This window comes from Canis lupus, chromosome 30 (genome assembly GCF_011100685.1).
Source record: "Canis lupus familiaris isolate Mischka breed German Shepherd chromosome 30, alternate assembly UU_Cfam_GSD_1.0, whole genome shotgun sequence".
Taxonomy (NCBI): domain Eukaryota; kingdom Metazoa; phylum Chordata; class Mammalia; order Carnivora; family Canidae; genus Canis; species Canis lupus.
Genome location: NC_049251.1, coordinates 37,899,930 through 37,914,026, shown reverse-complemented (window position 1 = coordinate 37,914,026; position 14,097 = coordinate 37,899,930). Strand labels below are relative to the sequence as shown.

General features: G+C 55.2%; 1 protein-coding gene across 6 annotated transcripts in view; it reads right to left on the bottom strand.

The window, feature by feature from the left end:
- Positions 1-758: 758 nt before the first annotated feature.
- The window catches only part of CCDC33 (coiled-coil domain containing 33), an 88,696-nt gene continuing 75,357 nt past the window's right edge, over positions 759-14,097 (bottom strand). For 2 of the 6 annotated variants that reach the window (XM_038580958.1, XM_038580960.1), the window contains exons 12-20: positions 5,690-5,858; positions 5,352-5,440; positions 5,038-5,169; positions 4,852-4,942; positions 3,785-3,951; positions 3,320-3,421; positions 2,666-2,752; positions 2,214-2,327; positions 759-1,338 (exon numbers count right to left, since the gene is read on the bottom strand). In XM_038580958.1, coding sequence (XP_038436886.1) covers positions 1,231-1,338; positions 2,214-2,327; positions 2,666-2,752; positions 3,320-3,421; positions 3,785-3,951; positions 4,852-4,942; positions 5,038-5,169; positions 5,352-5,440; positions 5,690-5,858 — 1,059 coding nt within the window. In that variant the 3' untranslated portion in view covers positions 759-1,230. Of the gene's footprint in view, positions 1,339-2,213; positions 2,328-2,665; positions 2,753-3,155; positions 3,492-3,784; positions 3,952-4,851; positions 4,943-4,988; positions 5,170-5,351; positions 5,441-5,689; positions 5,859-14,097 lie in introns of those variants that run through there. The other 4 variants (XM_038580959.1, XM_038580961.1, XM_038580962.1 and 1 more) reach the window with 4 other exon arrangements.

Genomic DNA, 14,097 nt, shown 5'->3' with positions numbered 1-14,097 from the left:
GCCTGTGGGTGAGGGGCTGGTGTGAGGTGGCTGACCTGGAGGAGAAGCATGCTTTCCTCACCTCACCTCACCTGACCTTTTCGGAGCTTCCCCAGGCCCCGGCTTCCTGTTCTAGGGAGATGTGCCCACTTGTCCACACTGTGGGCAGTAGGCAAGAAGACTTGGCCAAGTCTTGGGTGTATTATTTGGACTGTCTGACACTGGCCCTAACATCGGTCCTCTTAACCCCTCCCAAGCCGCACCACTCCTGGCCTGATCAGGTGCCTGAACCCGCCTGGCCCTCTGTTAGCCACGTCTAAGTCCTGCAGGCAGGCAGGGGCGCTAATCCCACTCAGTAGAGCGGCCCTGCTGCCTGGGTCTCTTCTACCAGCATCTGCGGTCTCGGAGTCCACTCTTGGAGTCTTTCTGTTTTCCCTGCCATGCGATCCTCTTTCTCATTGGCTTCCTCTCTCCTTCCTGCTTCCTCTCTCTTCTCTGGGCCCTAGTTGTCTATGATGCAGAAATGTTAGGGCTGGAAAGGCCCTTACCATCAAAGAAGGCAAGCTCTGCATGGGATAGATGGGGAAATGGAAGCCCAGAGAGGTTGCTTGAGTCACTCAAGGCCACACGGCATGCTTGTAGCATCCAGGGCTCCTGACTCTCAGGGGAGGGCTCCTTCCCCTGGCCCCATCTGCTTTCCTGCCCCGGCTGTATTTGGATTCAACATTGCCAGCTCAGCCTAGCCCAGGTTAATGCGGGTATTTCACACTAACCCGTAATTGATTGCCACAGGCAGGCTTTAAGTCTTCCCCTTCCCAGGAAACAGATAAATCAAACTTGAAAGAAGGGATTTCAGATATGAGATGTTTGGGGGCAAGTGGAAAGTCGCAGCCTCCCTCACATTTCCCAGTGGAGCTGGCCTCTGGTGGTCTCATTTCCTCTGGAGGTCTGGAAGGGCTCTTACTTTGGGAGGCCTCTTCTCTTCCCACCCTCCTCGATCCTCCAGGGCCTTTGGCTCTCCCAAGATAGTAGCTTCTGGGATAGGCAGGCGGCTATAGGGCCGTAGCAGAGGGTCCGGGCTCAGAGTGGGACCTGGACGGAGGAAGCCGGGCTCCCTAGGCTGCCCTACTCCAGGAAAGAGGCGAAGGCTCACTGGCCTACACCATTTAATACTGTCATTTGGGGGGTGGAACGAGACTCTCCAGTGCACAGGGAGGGAGGCCTGCTCCAGCTACTCAGATCAGCCAAGACTCAGGTGTTCTGGGAGTTTGAAGGCTTGTTGAGCTTAGTGTCTGAGCTGGGCATCAAGGGGTCCAGCTTCAAGGGTCGTCTGTGGTCCTTGGTGTGGGCCAGGGAGTTCTGTGGTATGTAAAGCAAAGCAAAGTGAGTGCACCTCTGCCCCTCCCCCCGGGGGAGGGGTACCCATCAGAGAGCATCTTGCCTGGCAGGCCAGGCCTCAGAGGATCCAAACCAGTGGGCCATGCCTTCACAAAGGGTTCCAAACCTGTCTAACCATGGCGGGCCCACCCAGTTCTCTATGAGCCCCCAGGTCTTAGCAAGCGAGTTTGCAAAGGTAGCTAGCCCTGCTTTCCCTGTTGGTTCCCACCCTCATCCCCCCATCCTCTTCAGCCCTTCTCGGAAGTCTGGGAATGAGCAGAACCCTGACGATCAAGAGCAGGAGCTAGCAGGGGTGTTGCTCTGGGAGGCTTGGGGACTTGGAGCTGAGCTTGAGGGGGTCGTGAAGAGCTCTATTTGTGTGTAGGGGGCCAGCAGCATTCCTCTCTGGCAACGTGTTCCCATCCCCGGCAGGTGTGCAGCATTGCAGGTGCCAAGTCGCAGTGCTCACGGGAGAACACTGGGGCTCTGGGGTTGGGTGGGGGCCACAGCTACTCTGCTCATGAGCAAATCCAGTGCTAAAGTACAGCCAGGGCCAGAGCATTCCAGAAATGCCTGTGTGGACAACCCTTCATCCACGGCCATGTCCCCTTGATTCTCACCACCACCCGTGGGAAGGGGGTAGCGTCAGGGGGGCTTTCTCTTCCCCTCAGGCAAGTGGGGCGTGCAGACCAGGCCAGGGCTTCTGACGGTAACGGAGCAGAAACTGGGCGCAGGTGTTCTGACTGCAGGTTCCCCTGACAGTGCTTCTCAAGGCCTAGTAGTGACTCAGGGTCGGGGTGGCAGCTGCCAGCCCCACTGCATGCACCCCACGGAGCTTGCCCAGAGGGATCACTCACGGGCAGATCAGTGATGATGGAGTTTGAGGGGTGCCCCAAGCCGTACTCCTGCTCCTGCAGCCGTGTGGCCAAGTCCTGCTTCTCTCGTCCCCAGCGTCGAGCCGAGTCCTCTAACTGCAGACACGGAGAGGGACAAATGGGGAACCGCTGGGCAGCAGGGCCCATCCCTCGAGCCAGGACAACCAGAGCCTGAGCCTCCTCTCCAGGTAGAAAGCAAAGCCCTGGCCACCGGGGGCCTGCTGCCTTCCAGACACATCAGGTGTGGCAGGGGTGGGTGGGGAGGGGCAGCCTGATCCAGACACGGACAGACCTTCTCTGAGTTCCAACAATACGCTGAGCCCTGACCCTGGTCACACACGGAGTCACAACCCTGGCCGTACTTGGGAGCCTAAAGGTCAAGGGCTGAGTGGCGAGTGTGCCCAGCCTGACTGGCCCCTGCCTGGCTCACCTACCTGGCTCTCCAGGGACAGGATCCGGCTCTGAGCTCGTTCTAGCTTGGCCAGAAGGCTGAACTTGTCCGAAGTGCTGGCAAGGAGATCCTGCGGGCGGAGCGGAGACTCACCCACCCGGCTCCCGCGGGGTCCGCAGCCGTGGGGGCTCGGGGGGCCGTGAGCCACTGAGGGAGACGCCAGCCAGGTCTGAGTTCCCAGCTCCCCAGTGCAGAGCCTCAGGCCCAGCGCCGAACCCTCCTCCCGAAGCTGACCTGAGATGGCAGGTGCTTTTGTCACCCCTGTCCTCCCCCAGGGACTTCGCTTATGCGGAGTTTCTGCAAGTCACTTTCTAACCATAAACCTCACTAAGCAGCCCCCGAGAGCGCCCAGCAAGGAATCTTGGAGGAGGGTGTCTTTTTTGTAAAGTGAAGACTATGGAAGCAAGGGCTCCCCTGTCCCCGCACTTTACCTGGATGTCCATGCATCAGGTGTGCTTTCTAACAGAACTCACCTCCTGCAAGTCCCGGGATGAACAGAAGAGCTCTCCTGGGCTCCCTGCCCACCCCTCTTCTGTAATTCCAGTGTCTTGTCTTTGGGTTTGCATAAAGCAGGGGTGCCGGCAGCAGCCTTGGAGATGGAGCGGGGCTCGGGCACTTCTGGGGCCGGGACACCCACCTGTGCGGGCAAGGTCTCTGTGCCCTTGGAGTGGCCTGGGCCATCTGTCTCTTGCAGTCTCTCTGCCAGGTCTCCTCCTGTTCCCAACTCCCCGGGGTCCTCCTGGGATGGGGAAAAGGCTCTCCAAGGCTGTACCATCCCAGGAAATGCTCCAGGACAGAGCTCAGAGAGGCTGGCGCCGAGTCCAAGTGCAGGCCAGCCAGGTGGCAATAGGGATCAAAGGTCAGGGGCCACGAGGGACCTGCTTTCTCCCAGGCTGCTAGCCAAGGGCAAATGTGGAGGCTGCAGGCCCACGTGTGCTCCCCCCGGGAGAAAAGAGCAGGCCCGAGGGCTGGGGGTGCGCTGGAGACCCCGGAAGCCCAGCGCCTGGTCGTGGTCTTCTACTCGGATTGTGCTGGGTGAGACCGCTACGCACCCACCACCTGTTGGGGCGGCCCGGGCCGAGTGGGTGCTGGTGGCTCTTACCGGCAGGGCCTGCTGCTGCAGGATGATGGGGGCCGGCTGGTGGCGGTTCTTCTCCAGCTCTGCCCGCAGCCGGGAGTTCTCTGCCAGCAAGGCTGAGTACAGGTCGGCAGGCAGGGGCTCTCCTGCGGTCCCCAGCGGAAGGCCGGAGGCTGGGAGCACGGGGAAGGCTGCGGACGGGCCACAGGCTCTGAGATGGGCTTTCCCGTCCGCACGCCCCCGGGCTGCTCCGCCCCGGTTGTGCTCCATTCTGCTCCTCCTCTGCTCCCAAGTCTTCCGTGGCTCCCTGCCGCCCACGGAACCGGGGCCACAGGCCTCAGGCATCATTCTAGGCTCCTTAGAACCCGCCCCCAGTGCTCCCTGTTGGCCCTGGGTCTATTGTAGCTCTTTGCCGCTCTCTTTCCTTCCTTCCCGCCCCTGGTCTGCCCATGCTCTGAGCCCTCGGCCCCCCTCGGCCCCCCTCGGCCCCGCTCTGGGATGACGCTGGGGTGCCTGGAAGGCAGCCCCGGCTTGCGCTGCTTCCCGAAGGCCTCCCGAAGCGCCCCCCGCCAACACCCCATGCACTGAAGGCTGACGCGGGCTGGGCACACAGGGCTTCTCAGTGAGGCTGCACGGGAGGCTCGGGGGCTCCCTGCCTGGGCCCCCCCGCTTCTCCCCAGCTCGTCTGAGCCACCCAGTTGGCCAGTTCTAGGTGGCTTTGCTTAACATCAAGGCCAGTACTGTTTGTTCTGTAGAAGCAGACTCCCTGAGAACTTGGGGAGACGAGGAGGTACCGGGAAGGGTTAGGCCGCCCCTCCTCTCGGGCAGCCCCTGACTGCTTGCTCCAGAACAGGGGGCGTCTCCTCTGGGGTCTGAGCAGGACCCGCTCTCTTTCCAGCCTGGCTCACACACGGTCCCGATGCATCCTGAGGGGCTCCTTGGCAGAAGGGAGCCCAGGGGACCCTTGAGAGCCCCTCCCTGCCTGCATCCGTAGGGAGGTAGCATCCTTTGCCCCAGTTCTGCCCTCGGAGCCGTTGCTGCGGGTAGCCGGGGCCCCCAGGGGTGGGACAAAGGCCGGGGAGCAGACGCACCCATGGGAGGCTTTCCCTGAGGCCTGTTTAGCAGGGGCTCCCTCCAATCCCGCAGCTTGTCCTCCAGCACCCGCTCCATCCTCTCGATCACCTGGAGGGCAGAGCACAGAGGCTGGGCTGGCCGGGGGTCTCCCCACCTTGTGCTCCGAGGCTGGCGCCTGGCGGGCTGTCCCCTGTGACCCCTGCCTTCTCCTGGTGCCGCACGGTCTCCTCCAGCGCCTTCATCTTCTGCAGCTTGTCCTGGTACCGTTTCAGCAGCGTGGCCTGTGGCTGCTGAGCCTGGTGCAGGAGGAGCAGCTCCTTCTCTCGATCATTCTTCTGATGGTGGGGGAAGGAGGGGGATGGGGAAAGAAGGGGTGCCTCGGGTCACACTGGGGCCCTCCCCTGAGCCTTCCACTACGGTGAGCCCATCCCTCCATGCCTCTCTCCCATCTGCTCCCAGACTCTTGGCTGAATACCCCCCAGCTCCCCTCCCCTCAGCTCCCCCAGCCCCGGCTCACTCGAATCAGCTCATTCTGCAAATACTGCACTTTGTCCCTCAATTTCTTCATGTCCAGCTCACTCAGCACCAGTTTCTGCTTCATGGACACTGGTGGGGGAGGGGAGCTGGCTCAGGGAAGAGGCATCTCCAGCTCAGCACAGCTGGGTGGGGGCAGGGGTCTCTCAGTCCCGGGGCTTGAGACAGAGGACTGGAGTCTCCGTTCCCGTTCCTGAGAGGGTGTGGGCCCCTGCTGGTGTCCAGGGGCAGGCACGCCTGGGAAAGGCTCCACCCACCCTGGCCCGCCATCCAGAGCCTGGGCTCAGGCCGGCCCCCGGATGCCCTCCGTGGCCCGTGTACCCTCATCCAGCTTCTGGGCGTTGCTGTTGTCCTGCTCCTCTTCCCCCTCCTCTTGGGTCAGCTGGCTCCTCAGCATGCGGTTCTCGGCCTCCAGCATGCTGGTCTGTTTCCGCAGGGACAGGATGTCCTCTGCCATCTTCTGCATGGCCCGCCGGTAGTTGTTCAACTCCTGTGGGTCCCAGAGCTCAGAAGCTGGTCCCCAGCCCCCCTGGGATCCCCACCCCACATCCACACTTGCAAGTCAGCGGGCCAACGAACAGACTGAACTCCAAGCTGTGCCCTTGAGTCTTAGCAACTCCTTAGGTGGGTGGTTATGACATGGTCTCCCCCCTCCTGGCCACGGGAGAGGAGTCACCCTGGTGGTCTCTCCCAGGGGCTGTGGCTCTTCCCGTGATGCCAACAAGGAGGGGACCTGGGGCTCGCACACCTGGTGAAGGAACTCAAACAAGTGACAAATCTTGAAAGGCCCTGAGGCTGGGTTCCAGAGTCTGGCTAACTCCAAACCATTTCTCTGCCTTCTCCTTCTCCCCTTTTCTAATCCCTGTCCTCCTTACTCCTGTCACTGAGAACCCACTGAGTGCTACTTGTGGCTGAGCCCTGGCCCCAGCCCCCGGCCATCCCAGGGGGCAGGAAGAGACATTGGGTAGGCCCAGGAGACCCAGATAAAGACTTGAGGTCAAGGCTGGGATCCAGCTACAAGATCTTGTGTATAAAGTCAGGCCAGGCTGACAGGCTCTGTCTTTGGTTAGGAATAACGATAGTCCTAGTATCTGGTGCTCATCAGACACCCAGTGTATTCTGGGCGAGGCCCTCCCTCACTTAGTTCCCCACACTGAGCCTCAAATCTAGCCTGTCATCATCCTCATTCGACTGACGGGGAAACCAAGGCCTGGAGAGGCGTGTAACTCGCTCAGTCACAAAACTAATGAGTGGCAGAGAGAGGGTCTGAAACCCAGGCCTGCTGGCCCTTGAGTCTGTGCTCTTAAGCACTGTGCCATCCTGCCACATGCCCCCATCCAGGGAAACTGCACAGTATGTTGAGAAGTGGTAGAAGCAGGGGCACCCGGGTGGCTCAGTGATTGAGCATCTGCCTTCGGCTCAGGACGTGATCCCAGGGTCCTGGAATCGAGTCCCACGTCGGGCTCCCTGCATCGAGCCTGCTTCCCCCTCTGCCTGTGTCTCTGCCTCTCTCTGTGTTTCTCTCATGAAGAAATAACAATCTTTAAGAAAAAAATAAGTGGTAGAAGCAGCTTCCTTTTTTTTTTTTTTTTTTTGTTTAGAAGCAGCTTCCTAAAAAGGATGATCAGGATAATCTTGGCGAGGGGAAAAAATTAACGTCTACCTTCATGTATGTGTAGGAGATGAGTGGATTACATTAATGACATTTGTTTTGTAATACAAAAATTCCCTACTGTTATTTAGAAAAAAAATTTAAAAGGGAGTTTCTTAAATATAAATATGAAAGAGGGACTCAAAATATGAGACCAGGAAGGTTGATAGAGGGAGAGGAGGTGGGTGGAGGGAAGTGAGGCTGGCAGTTTGCTAAGCCCTGGTGGCCTGTGGCATTCCTGAGGCTTCGGAGGCCTGGCATGTGGGAGTGGGGGCTCCTAGGTCCCACCAGGCGCACAAGTTTCCAGGAAGCGGAGCTCTGCTCCCAACTCCTACCTGGGCCCCCTGCTGACCGGGGATGTAGACGGGCTCCCAGCTACTGCCTCCAACCTGCTGCCCGTGGGCCACTGGCTCCTTAGAGAAGGGTTCCCAGACAGCAGGGACTCCTCAGACACCACTTGTCACCTGCCACTGTCTAGCCTTCTGGCCAGATACCCTCTAACTGGTGCCAGTGTGGGGCCCATCTCCCCAGCACCTGTCCCAGTTGAGTTCCAGGCCTTGGCACCTCTAGATCGGCCCATCTGGGTCCAGCATTGTTCAGTAAGAGGCTCAGCTTAGAGACACAGGGGCTTTGTGGTCAGATTTTGGTCAGAAGCCCAGTGTGGACACTGACTCACTGAGCCCAGACAGGTCCCTTCATCTTCCTGAACTTCAGATTTCTCTTACAGGCTAATCACAGGGTTATCTCAAAGCTCAGAGTCAGTCTGTGTGGCAACTGGCATAGGACCCTGCCCAGGACAAGTATGACTTGGCTTCTCATCCTATTCTCTTCTCGCCCCACTTCTGCTCAGTGGCTGCTTTAATCATCAGGTCAGGCCCCTTCCTCCTCATCCCTGCTGCCCTCACGCTGGGCTCCCTCGCCCACTCCTCTGCCGTGCTCTACATCTTCCATTTCTGGCAGTCCCGTGACTGACAGCCCAGGACTGTCAAGAAGAAGCAATGTTATTTTGGAAAGGGAAATTCATCCCTCTTCTCGTTCCCCAGCCTACCTCAGACTTTTATTATGTATGCTCCGAATAATTACAGCAGTATCCAAATGGGTTTCTTTGCTTATAGGATTAAATCTCCTAAAGGAACACACAGACATGCAAGAAAACATGTTCCAAGATGCTCAGTGAGTTCAGTCTGTAGATTTCTACTCAGGCACACTCAGTCTCTAGCTACAGGCAGTACTTACAAAGAGTGACCTAGATAAATTGTTCTGACACAGAGAGATGTCTACACAATATTGTTAAATAAAAAAGCAAAAAAGCACGTGGCAAATTACTATGATCCCATCCAAAACTGGTGTGTGTGTGTGTGTATGTGTGTGCACATAGATATATAAGAAGAGTGGCTACTGTTGTGTTTAGGAAGGGAAAGGAATACTTGTTTCAAAAAAAAAAAAGAAAGAAAAAAAGGAATACTTGTTTCATTTCTAGTTGTATATTATATATATATATATTTTTTTTTTTTTTGAGAAAGAGAGAGAGAGAAAGCATGTGAGTCATAGGGGAGTGGGATGGAGGGACAGAGAAAGAGGGAGAGAGAGAGAATCTTAAGCAGGCTCTATGCCCCCAGCACAGAGCACGATGCAGTGTTTGATCTCATGACCCTGAGATCATGACCTGAGGTGAAATCAAGAGTCTGGCACTTAGCTGACTGAGCAACCCAGGCACTCCACTCTAATTTTATATTTATTATTTTTTAAAGATTTTATTTATTTATTCATGAGAGACACAGAGAGAGGGAGAGAGGTAGAGACACAGGCAGAGGGAGAAGCAGGCTCCACGCAGGGAGCCTGACGTGGGACTCCATCCCCGGTCTCCCCGGTCTCTAGGATCAGGCCCGGGGCTGAAGGTGGCGCTAAACCGCTGAGCTACCTGGGCTGCCCTCTAATTTTATATTTCTAATAAGAACATATCCATGGGCAGCTCCAGTGGCCCAGCGGTTTAGCACCACCTTCATCCCGGGGCGTGATCCTGGAGACCTGGGATCGAGTCCCACGTCGGGCTCCCTGCATGGAGCCTGCTTCTCCCTCTGCCTGGGTCTCTGCCTCTCTCTCTGTGTGTCTCTCATGAATAAATAAATAAAATAAAATAAAATAAAATAAATATATCCATATATTATTCATCTAATTAAAAAGAATTTAAATCTAAATATACTGAGGGTCATACCATTTTCATGGATTAAAAGATGGAGTATTTAAAGAATTAGTTCTTCCCAAAATTGATTTATGGATTCAATGCACTCCCAATAAAAAATAATAACTGTATGTGTGTGTGTGTGTGTGTGTAGGAATAGACGAGCTGATTTTATAATGTGTGAGAAATAAAAGGGAAAGTATAGCTAAAATATTGTTGAAAAGGAACAGTTGGGAAGACTTGCTTTATTGGCTATCAAGACTTATGATAAAGCTAGAGTAATTAAGACAGAGTTATATCAGTGCAAAGATTGATAAGTAGGCCAAAGAGGCAGGATAGAGAGACTTGAAACAGACCCACATGTATATGGACCCTTAATTCATGACAAGGGTGGCATTTGGGGGCTGCGGAAAGGACTGCGATGGTAGTAAATGGTGCTGCATCCATCTGATATCTATAAGGGAAAGGGAAACTTGGCTGCTCTCACATATCATAAACAACATTAAGTTCCAGATAGGTGGAGATCGAAGGGTAAGAGGTAAAACAGTAAGGCCTCTAAAAGACAAGTCCAAGAATATCATTAAGAACTAATGGGAGGGAAAGGTTTTGAGCAACAGGACACAAAAAAAAGCACAAACCAGAGTGGAAAGGATTAATAAGTTTAGGCTATTTAAGTTAAGAGCCTCTATTCATGAAAAGATATTATTTTCTTTTAATATCTTTAAAATATTAAAATATTTAATGCGAGCAGCCCGGAGGGCTCACTGGTTTAGTGCCACCTTCAGCCTAGGGCGTGATCCTGGAGACCCGGGATCGAGTCCCACGTCAGGTTCCCTGCATGGAGCCTGCTTCTCCCTCTGCCTGTGTCTCTGCCTCTGTCTCTATCATGAATAAATAAAACCTTTTAAAAATATATTTAATGGTGAATGGGCAAGACCAGGGATCCCTGGGTGGCGCAGCGGTTTGGCGCCTGCCTTTGGCCCAGGGCGCGATCCCGGATACCCGGGATCGAATCCCACGTCAGGCTCCCGGTGCATGGAGCCTGCTTCTCCCTCTGCCTGTGTCTCTGCCTCCTCTCTCTCTCTCTGTGACTATCATAAATAAATAAAAATTTGAAAAAAAAATAAACTAGAACCCAAAATTAAAAAAAAAAAAAAAAAAAAGAATGGGCAAGACCAGTAGGAGATATTTGCAATACCCACGACGATGATAGGCTCATATTCAGATGGAAAAATAACTTTTGCAAATTAATAAGAAAAAATAGACCACCCAAGAGAATAATGGACAAGAGATTTGAACTGGCACTTGATAGAATAAGTCAATAAACATGTGAATTGGTGCCCACCCTCATGAGTCACTTAAAACCACAAGAAGATACTACGATACACCAATTAGAATGACAAGAACGGAACAAAATGATCCCAATGGTGTCAAATGTGGGTGAGGGTGTGAAACAGGTGGAATACTTATTCACTGCTGGGGGGACCTGAAGGGCCACCATTGCTTTGGGGAAACACCTGCCTACTGGATACTATTCGGGTTGAATGTAGGCGATCCTCACCTACTTCTGTGTGTGTACCCAACACAAACGAGTGCATCCATGCATCAAGAAGCAGATGTGAGAACATTCCTTGAAGCATCACTTGTATGAATCCCAAATGGAAATCACACAAACGCCCATCACACTAGAACGGAGACACACTCTACTCATACAATGGAATATAGACAGCAGTAAAAATAAATGAGCGTCAACTACACGGAACCACAGGGGGGAATCTCTCACACATAATCTGGAACCAAAGGGGCAGCCAGGGTGGCTCAGCGGTTTGGCGCCGCCTTCAGTCCAGGGCCTGGTCCTGGAGACCCGGGATTGAGTCCCACGTCAGGTCCATGCGTGGAGCCTGCTTCTCCCTCTGCCTGTGTCTCTGCCTCTCTCTCTCTCTCTGTGTCTCTCATGAATAAATAAATAAAATCTTAAAAAAAAAAATCTCAGGCAAAAGCAGCTGGGCATGAAGTACCTACCCTATGATTCCATATAGATTTGGCTCAAAACCAGGCAAACTTGGGGCATCTGAGTGGCTCAGTTGGTTAAGTGTCTGCCTTCAGCTCAAGTCATGATCCCAGGGGCCTGGGACGGAGCAGCACCCCCCAACCCTTGACTCCCTGCTCGGCGGGGAGTCTGCTTCTCCCTCCCCCTTTGCCTGCCCCCCCTGCTTCTGCACACATTCTCTCTCTTTCTCAAATAAATGAATAAAACATTTAAAAAACAAAACAAAACAAAAACCAGGCAATCTGAAGCACTAGAGTTAGAAGTCAGGGTCTGAGATCTATGTGGGGCAGTGACTGGGGGTGTGAGGGAGTTTTTAGGGTGTTGGCGGTGCTACACTTCTTGACCTGTGGGACACGTGGGGCTTACACACACATGTTCACTTTATGATATAACATTGCAGCGAACATGCTTATGTTTTGTGCATTTGCTTGAATGTGTGTACCTCACATAAAAAAGCTAAAAACATCTAACGAATTAAAAAATAAATGAATCCTGGCTCAAGTCTGTTTATGTACATGAAGCCTCCATACCATGGTTCTCCTCCAGGGACCCTCCCAGCTCTCAGCAGTAATGGGTTCTTCTCAGCCCTGAGTTTGGATGCTCCCAACGGGCCCTGCCCCCAGGCCCTCATGGCCCCTCCTCCTGCTGTGAGGCCCTGTCCAGACTTCTGTGGAGCAGGGAGGGTTCTGCTCCGCCTCCTGGCAGGGCCCTCTGAGGAGGAGAAGCATGACTACTGATCCTTGTTAGGGGCCTACACAATGCCTCAGAGGATCCTGTGAGACTCTGTGAGACTCTGATGGCTTCAGGGACATGTCCAAGGTCAACTGGCTTGCAAATGTGGCTCTAGCCCTGGAATCCACCTCTACTCAAAAAGCTACGCTCCTTGGGATCCCTGCTTGGCGCAGTGGTTTGGCGCCCGCCTTTGGCCCAGGGCGCGATCCTGGAGACCCGGGATCGAATCCCATGTCGGGCTCCCGGTGCATGGAGCCTGCTTCTCCCTCTGCCTATGTCTCTGCCTCTCTCTCTTTCTCTCTCTGTGACTATCATAAATAAATTAAAAAAAAAAAAAAAAAAGCTACGCTCCTTGTACCTCCTTGATAGAGGAGGGGTGGAGGCCTCACCCAGAGAGAAGAAAGAATGAGTCCTGGCTTGACTTGAGCTCAACTGGTCTACAGAAGTTGAGTGGCAGTGATGGGGGAGTGGCCAGTGTCCATCTGATGTCTGAGATCAAGACTGCCTCGGGGTGGAGGTGGAAGGAGTTCTCCCATCTGCTCCACAGGGAGCCATGGGCCTCCCTGATCGAGGACGGGGCCCCCAGGGTAGTGGTAGGGGGACAGCGGCCCCGAGCAGGGAACAGCTCTGCCAGATGCTGGAGCCCCCGGCCCGGCAGTCGGGGTGTGGGCGGGTGGCGGGCTGAGATCCTCCTGGCTGGCCTTGGTCCCAGCCTTCTCCTCAGGTGTGGACCAGTCCCCTTCCAGCGCTGTGGCAACTCAGATGCCAAGTCCGAGGGCTCGCATGGAGGCCTCTCTCAGGCATGGGAGCCACGCTTCCCCTCCTGCACACACTCTCGTGCCCTCCTTCATGCCCACACTCATGCTGAACATGAGAACCCCCATTCCCACAACTGCCCCTGGTCTTCTTATCGTCCACATGGGGGTGTGCGTGTGCACGTATGCACGTGTGCATGCAGGGAGTTGGGGGGGCCACCCCTCCTCTCATCCAGGCCCCACTCTTTCTAAGGTCCTATTGTTCTCGAGTTCCACGGTCTTGGGGGTGAGCGAGCCTCTCTTTCTAACATCCTCCCCTCCTGACAAATGAAGAGAGCTGAGACTCAGAGCAAGGGAAAAGGAGGCGGAGGGAGAGCATGACTCCCGAAGGAGTGTCCTCGCCTCAGCCAGATGGCCCCTGCTAGGGGGAGGGCAGCGGGTCCTTTGGGACTCTGCGCCTTGGAACTCAGCCCTAGAGACCTCCCACAGGCCGCTCCGGCACCCTGGCCTGCTGTCGTCTGTGGTGCCGCCTCCCTGGGAGGGTGGAGAGGACCCTGGCCTGCCTCCCTGCACCTCTGGCCCAGCCAGCGCCCTCTGCCCATGGGGCCCAGGGGAGTGGCCGCCCAGCGCTGCGCCTCCCTTCTCAGCTTCACCCACCTCCGCAGCTGAGCAGCGACCTCGGCAGCGAGGCCCTGACCTGTCCCCGCAGCCCGGCTAGGCTCTCGGCCCAGGGCCACGCTCTGCGTCACAGCCCGGCCTTGAGATCACGACACCGCGTCCCAGATTCCCGCTGTGGTTCTGCCTCTCTGCCCTCTCCTTCCCCCAGTTCCCGGGCTGCTCTGGAGCTGGTGGGTAGGGTGCCCGCTCTCCCCGCCTCCCCTCTGGGCTAGCACATTCTCTGGGGACACCGACTCTTCCCGTGTCTGACCCCGAGCGCCCTCTGTGCCGCTCTCACCCAGGGGTCCCTCACAGGACTCTGGGCTCTCAGGCTCTGTTGAGGTGAGAAGCATCAGGTAGCCCCAGATTCAGATAACCCCTCTGCCACTCCGTGAGGGGGGCAGCTGAGCTCTGAGCCTCCGGGTCCTCATACGTGGAGCAGGAAAATAGCCCTAACTGGGGGCGGCTGCAGGGTGAGTGGGTGTGCGGAGGGTCAGCTCAGGCCCTAGCCCAGAGGACGACGTTGGCTCCGGTCCCTGTACCACCTGCCAAGTATTTTATTTTATTTTATTTTATTTTATTTTATTTTATTTTTATTTATTTTTTTATTTTATTATTTTTTGAAAAAAGATTTTATTTATTTATTCATGAGAGACACACAGGCCGAGGGAGAAGTAGGCTCCATGCAGGAGCCTGACATGG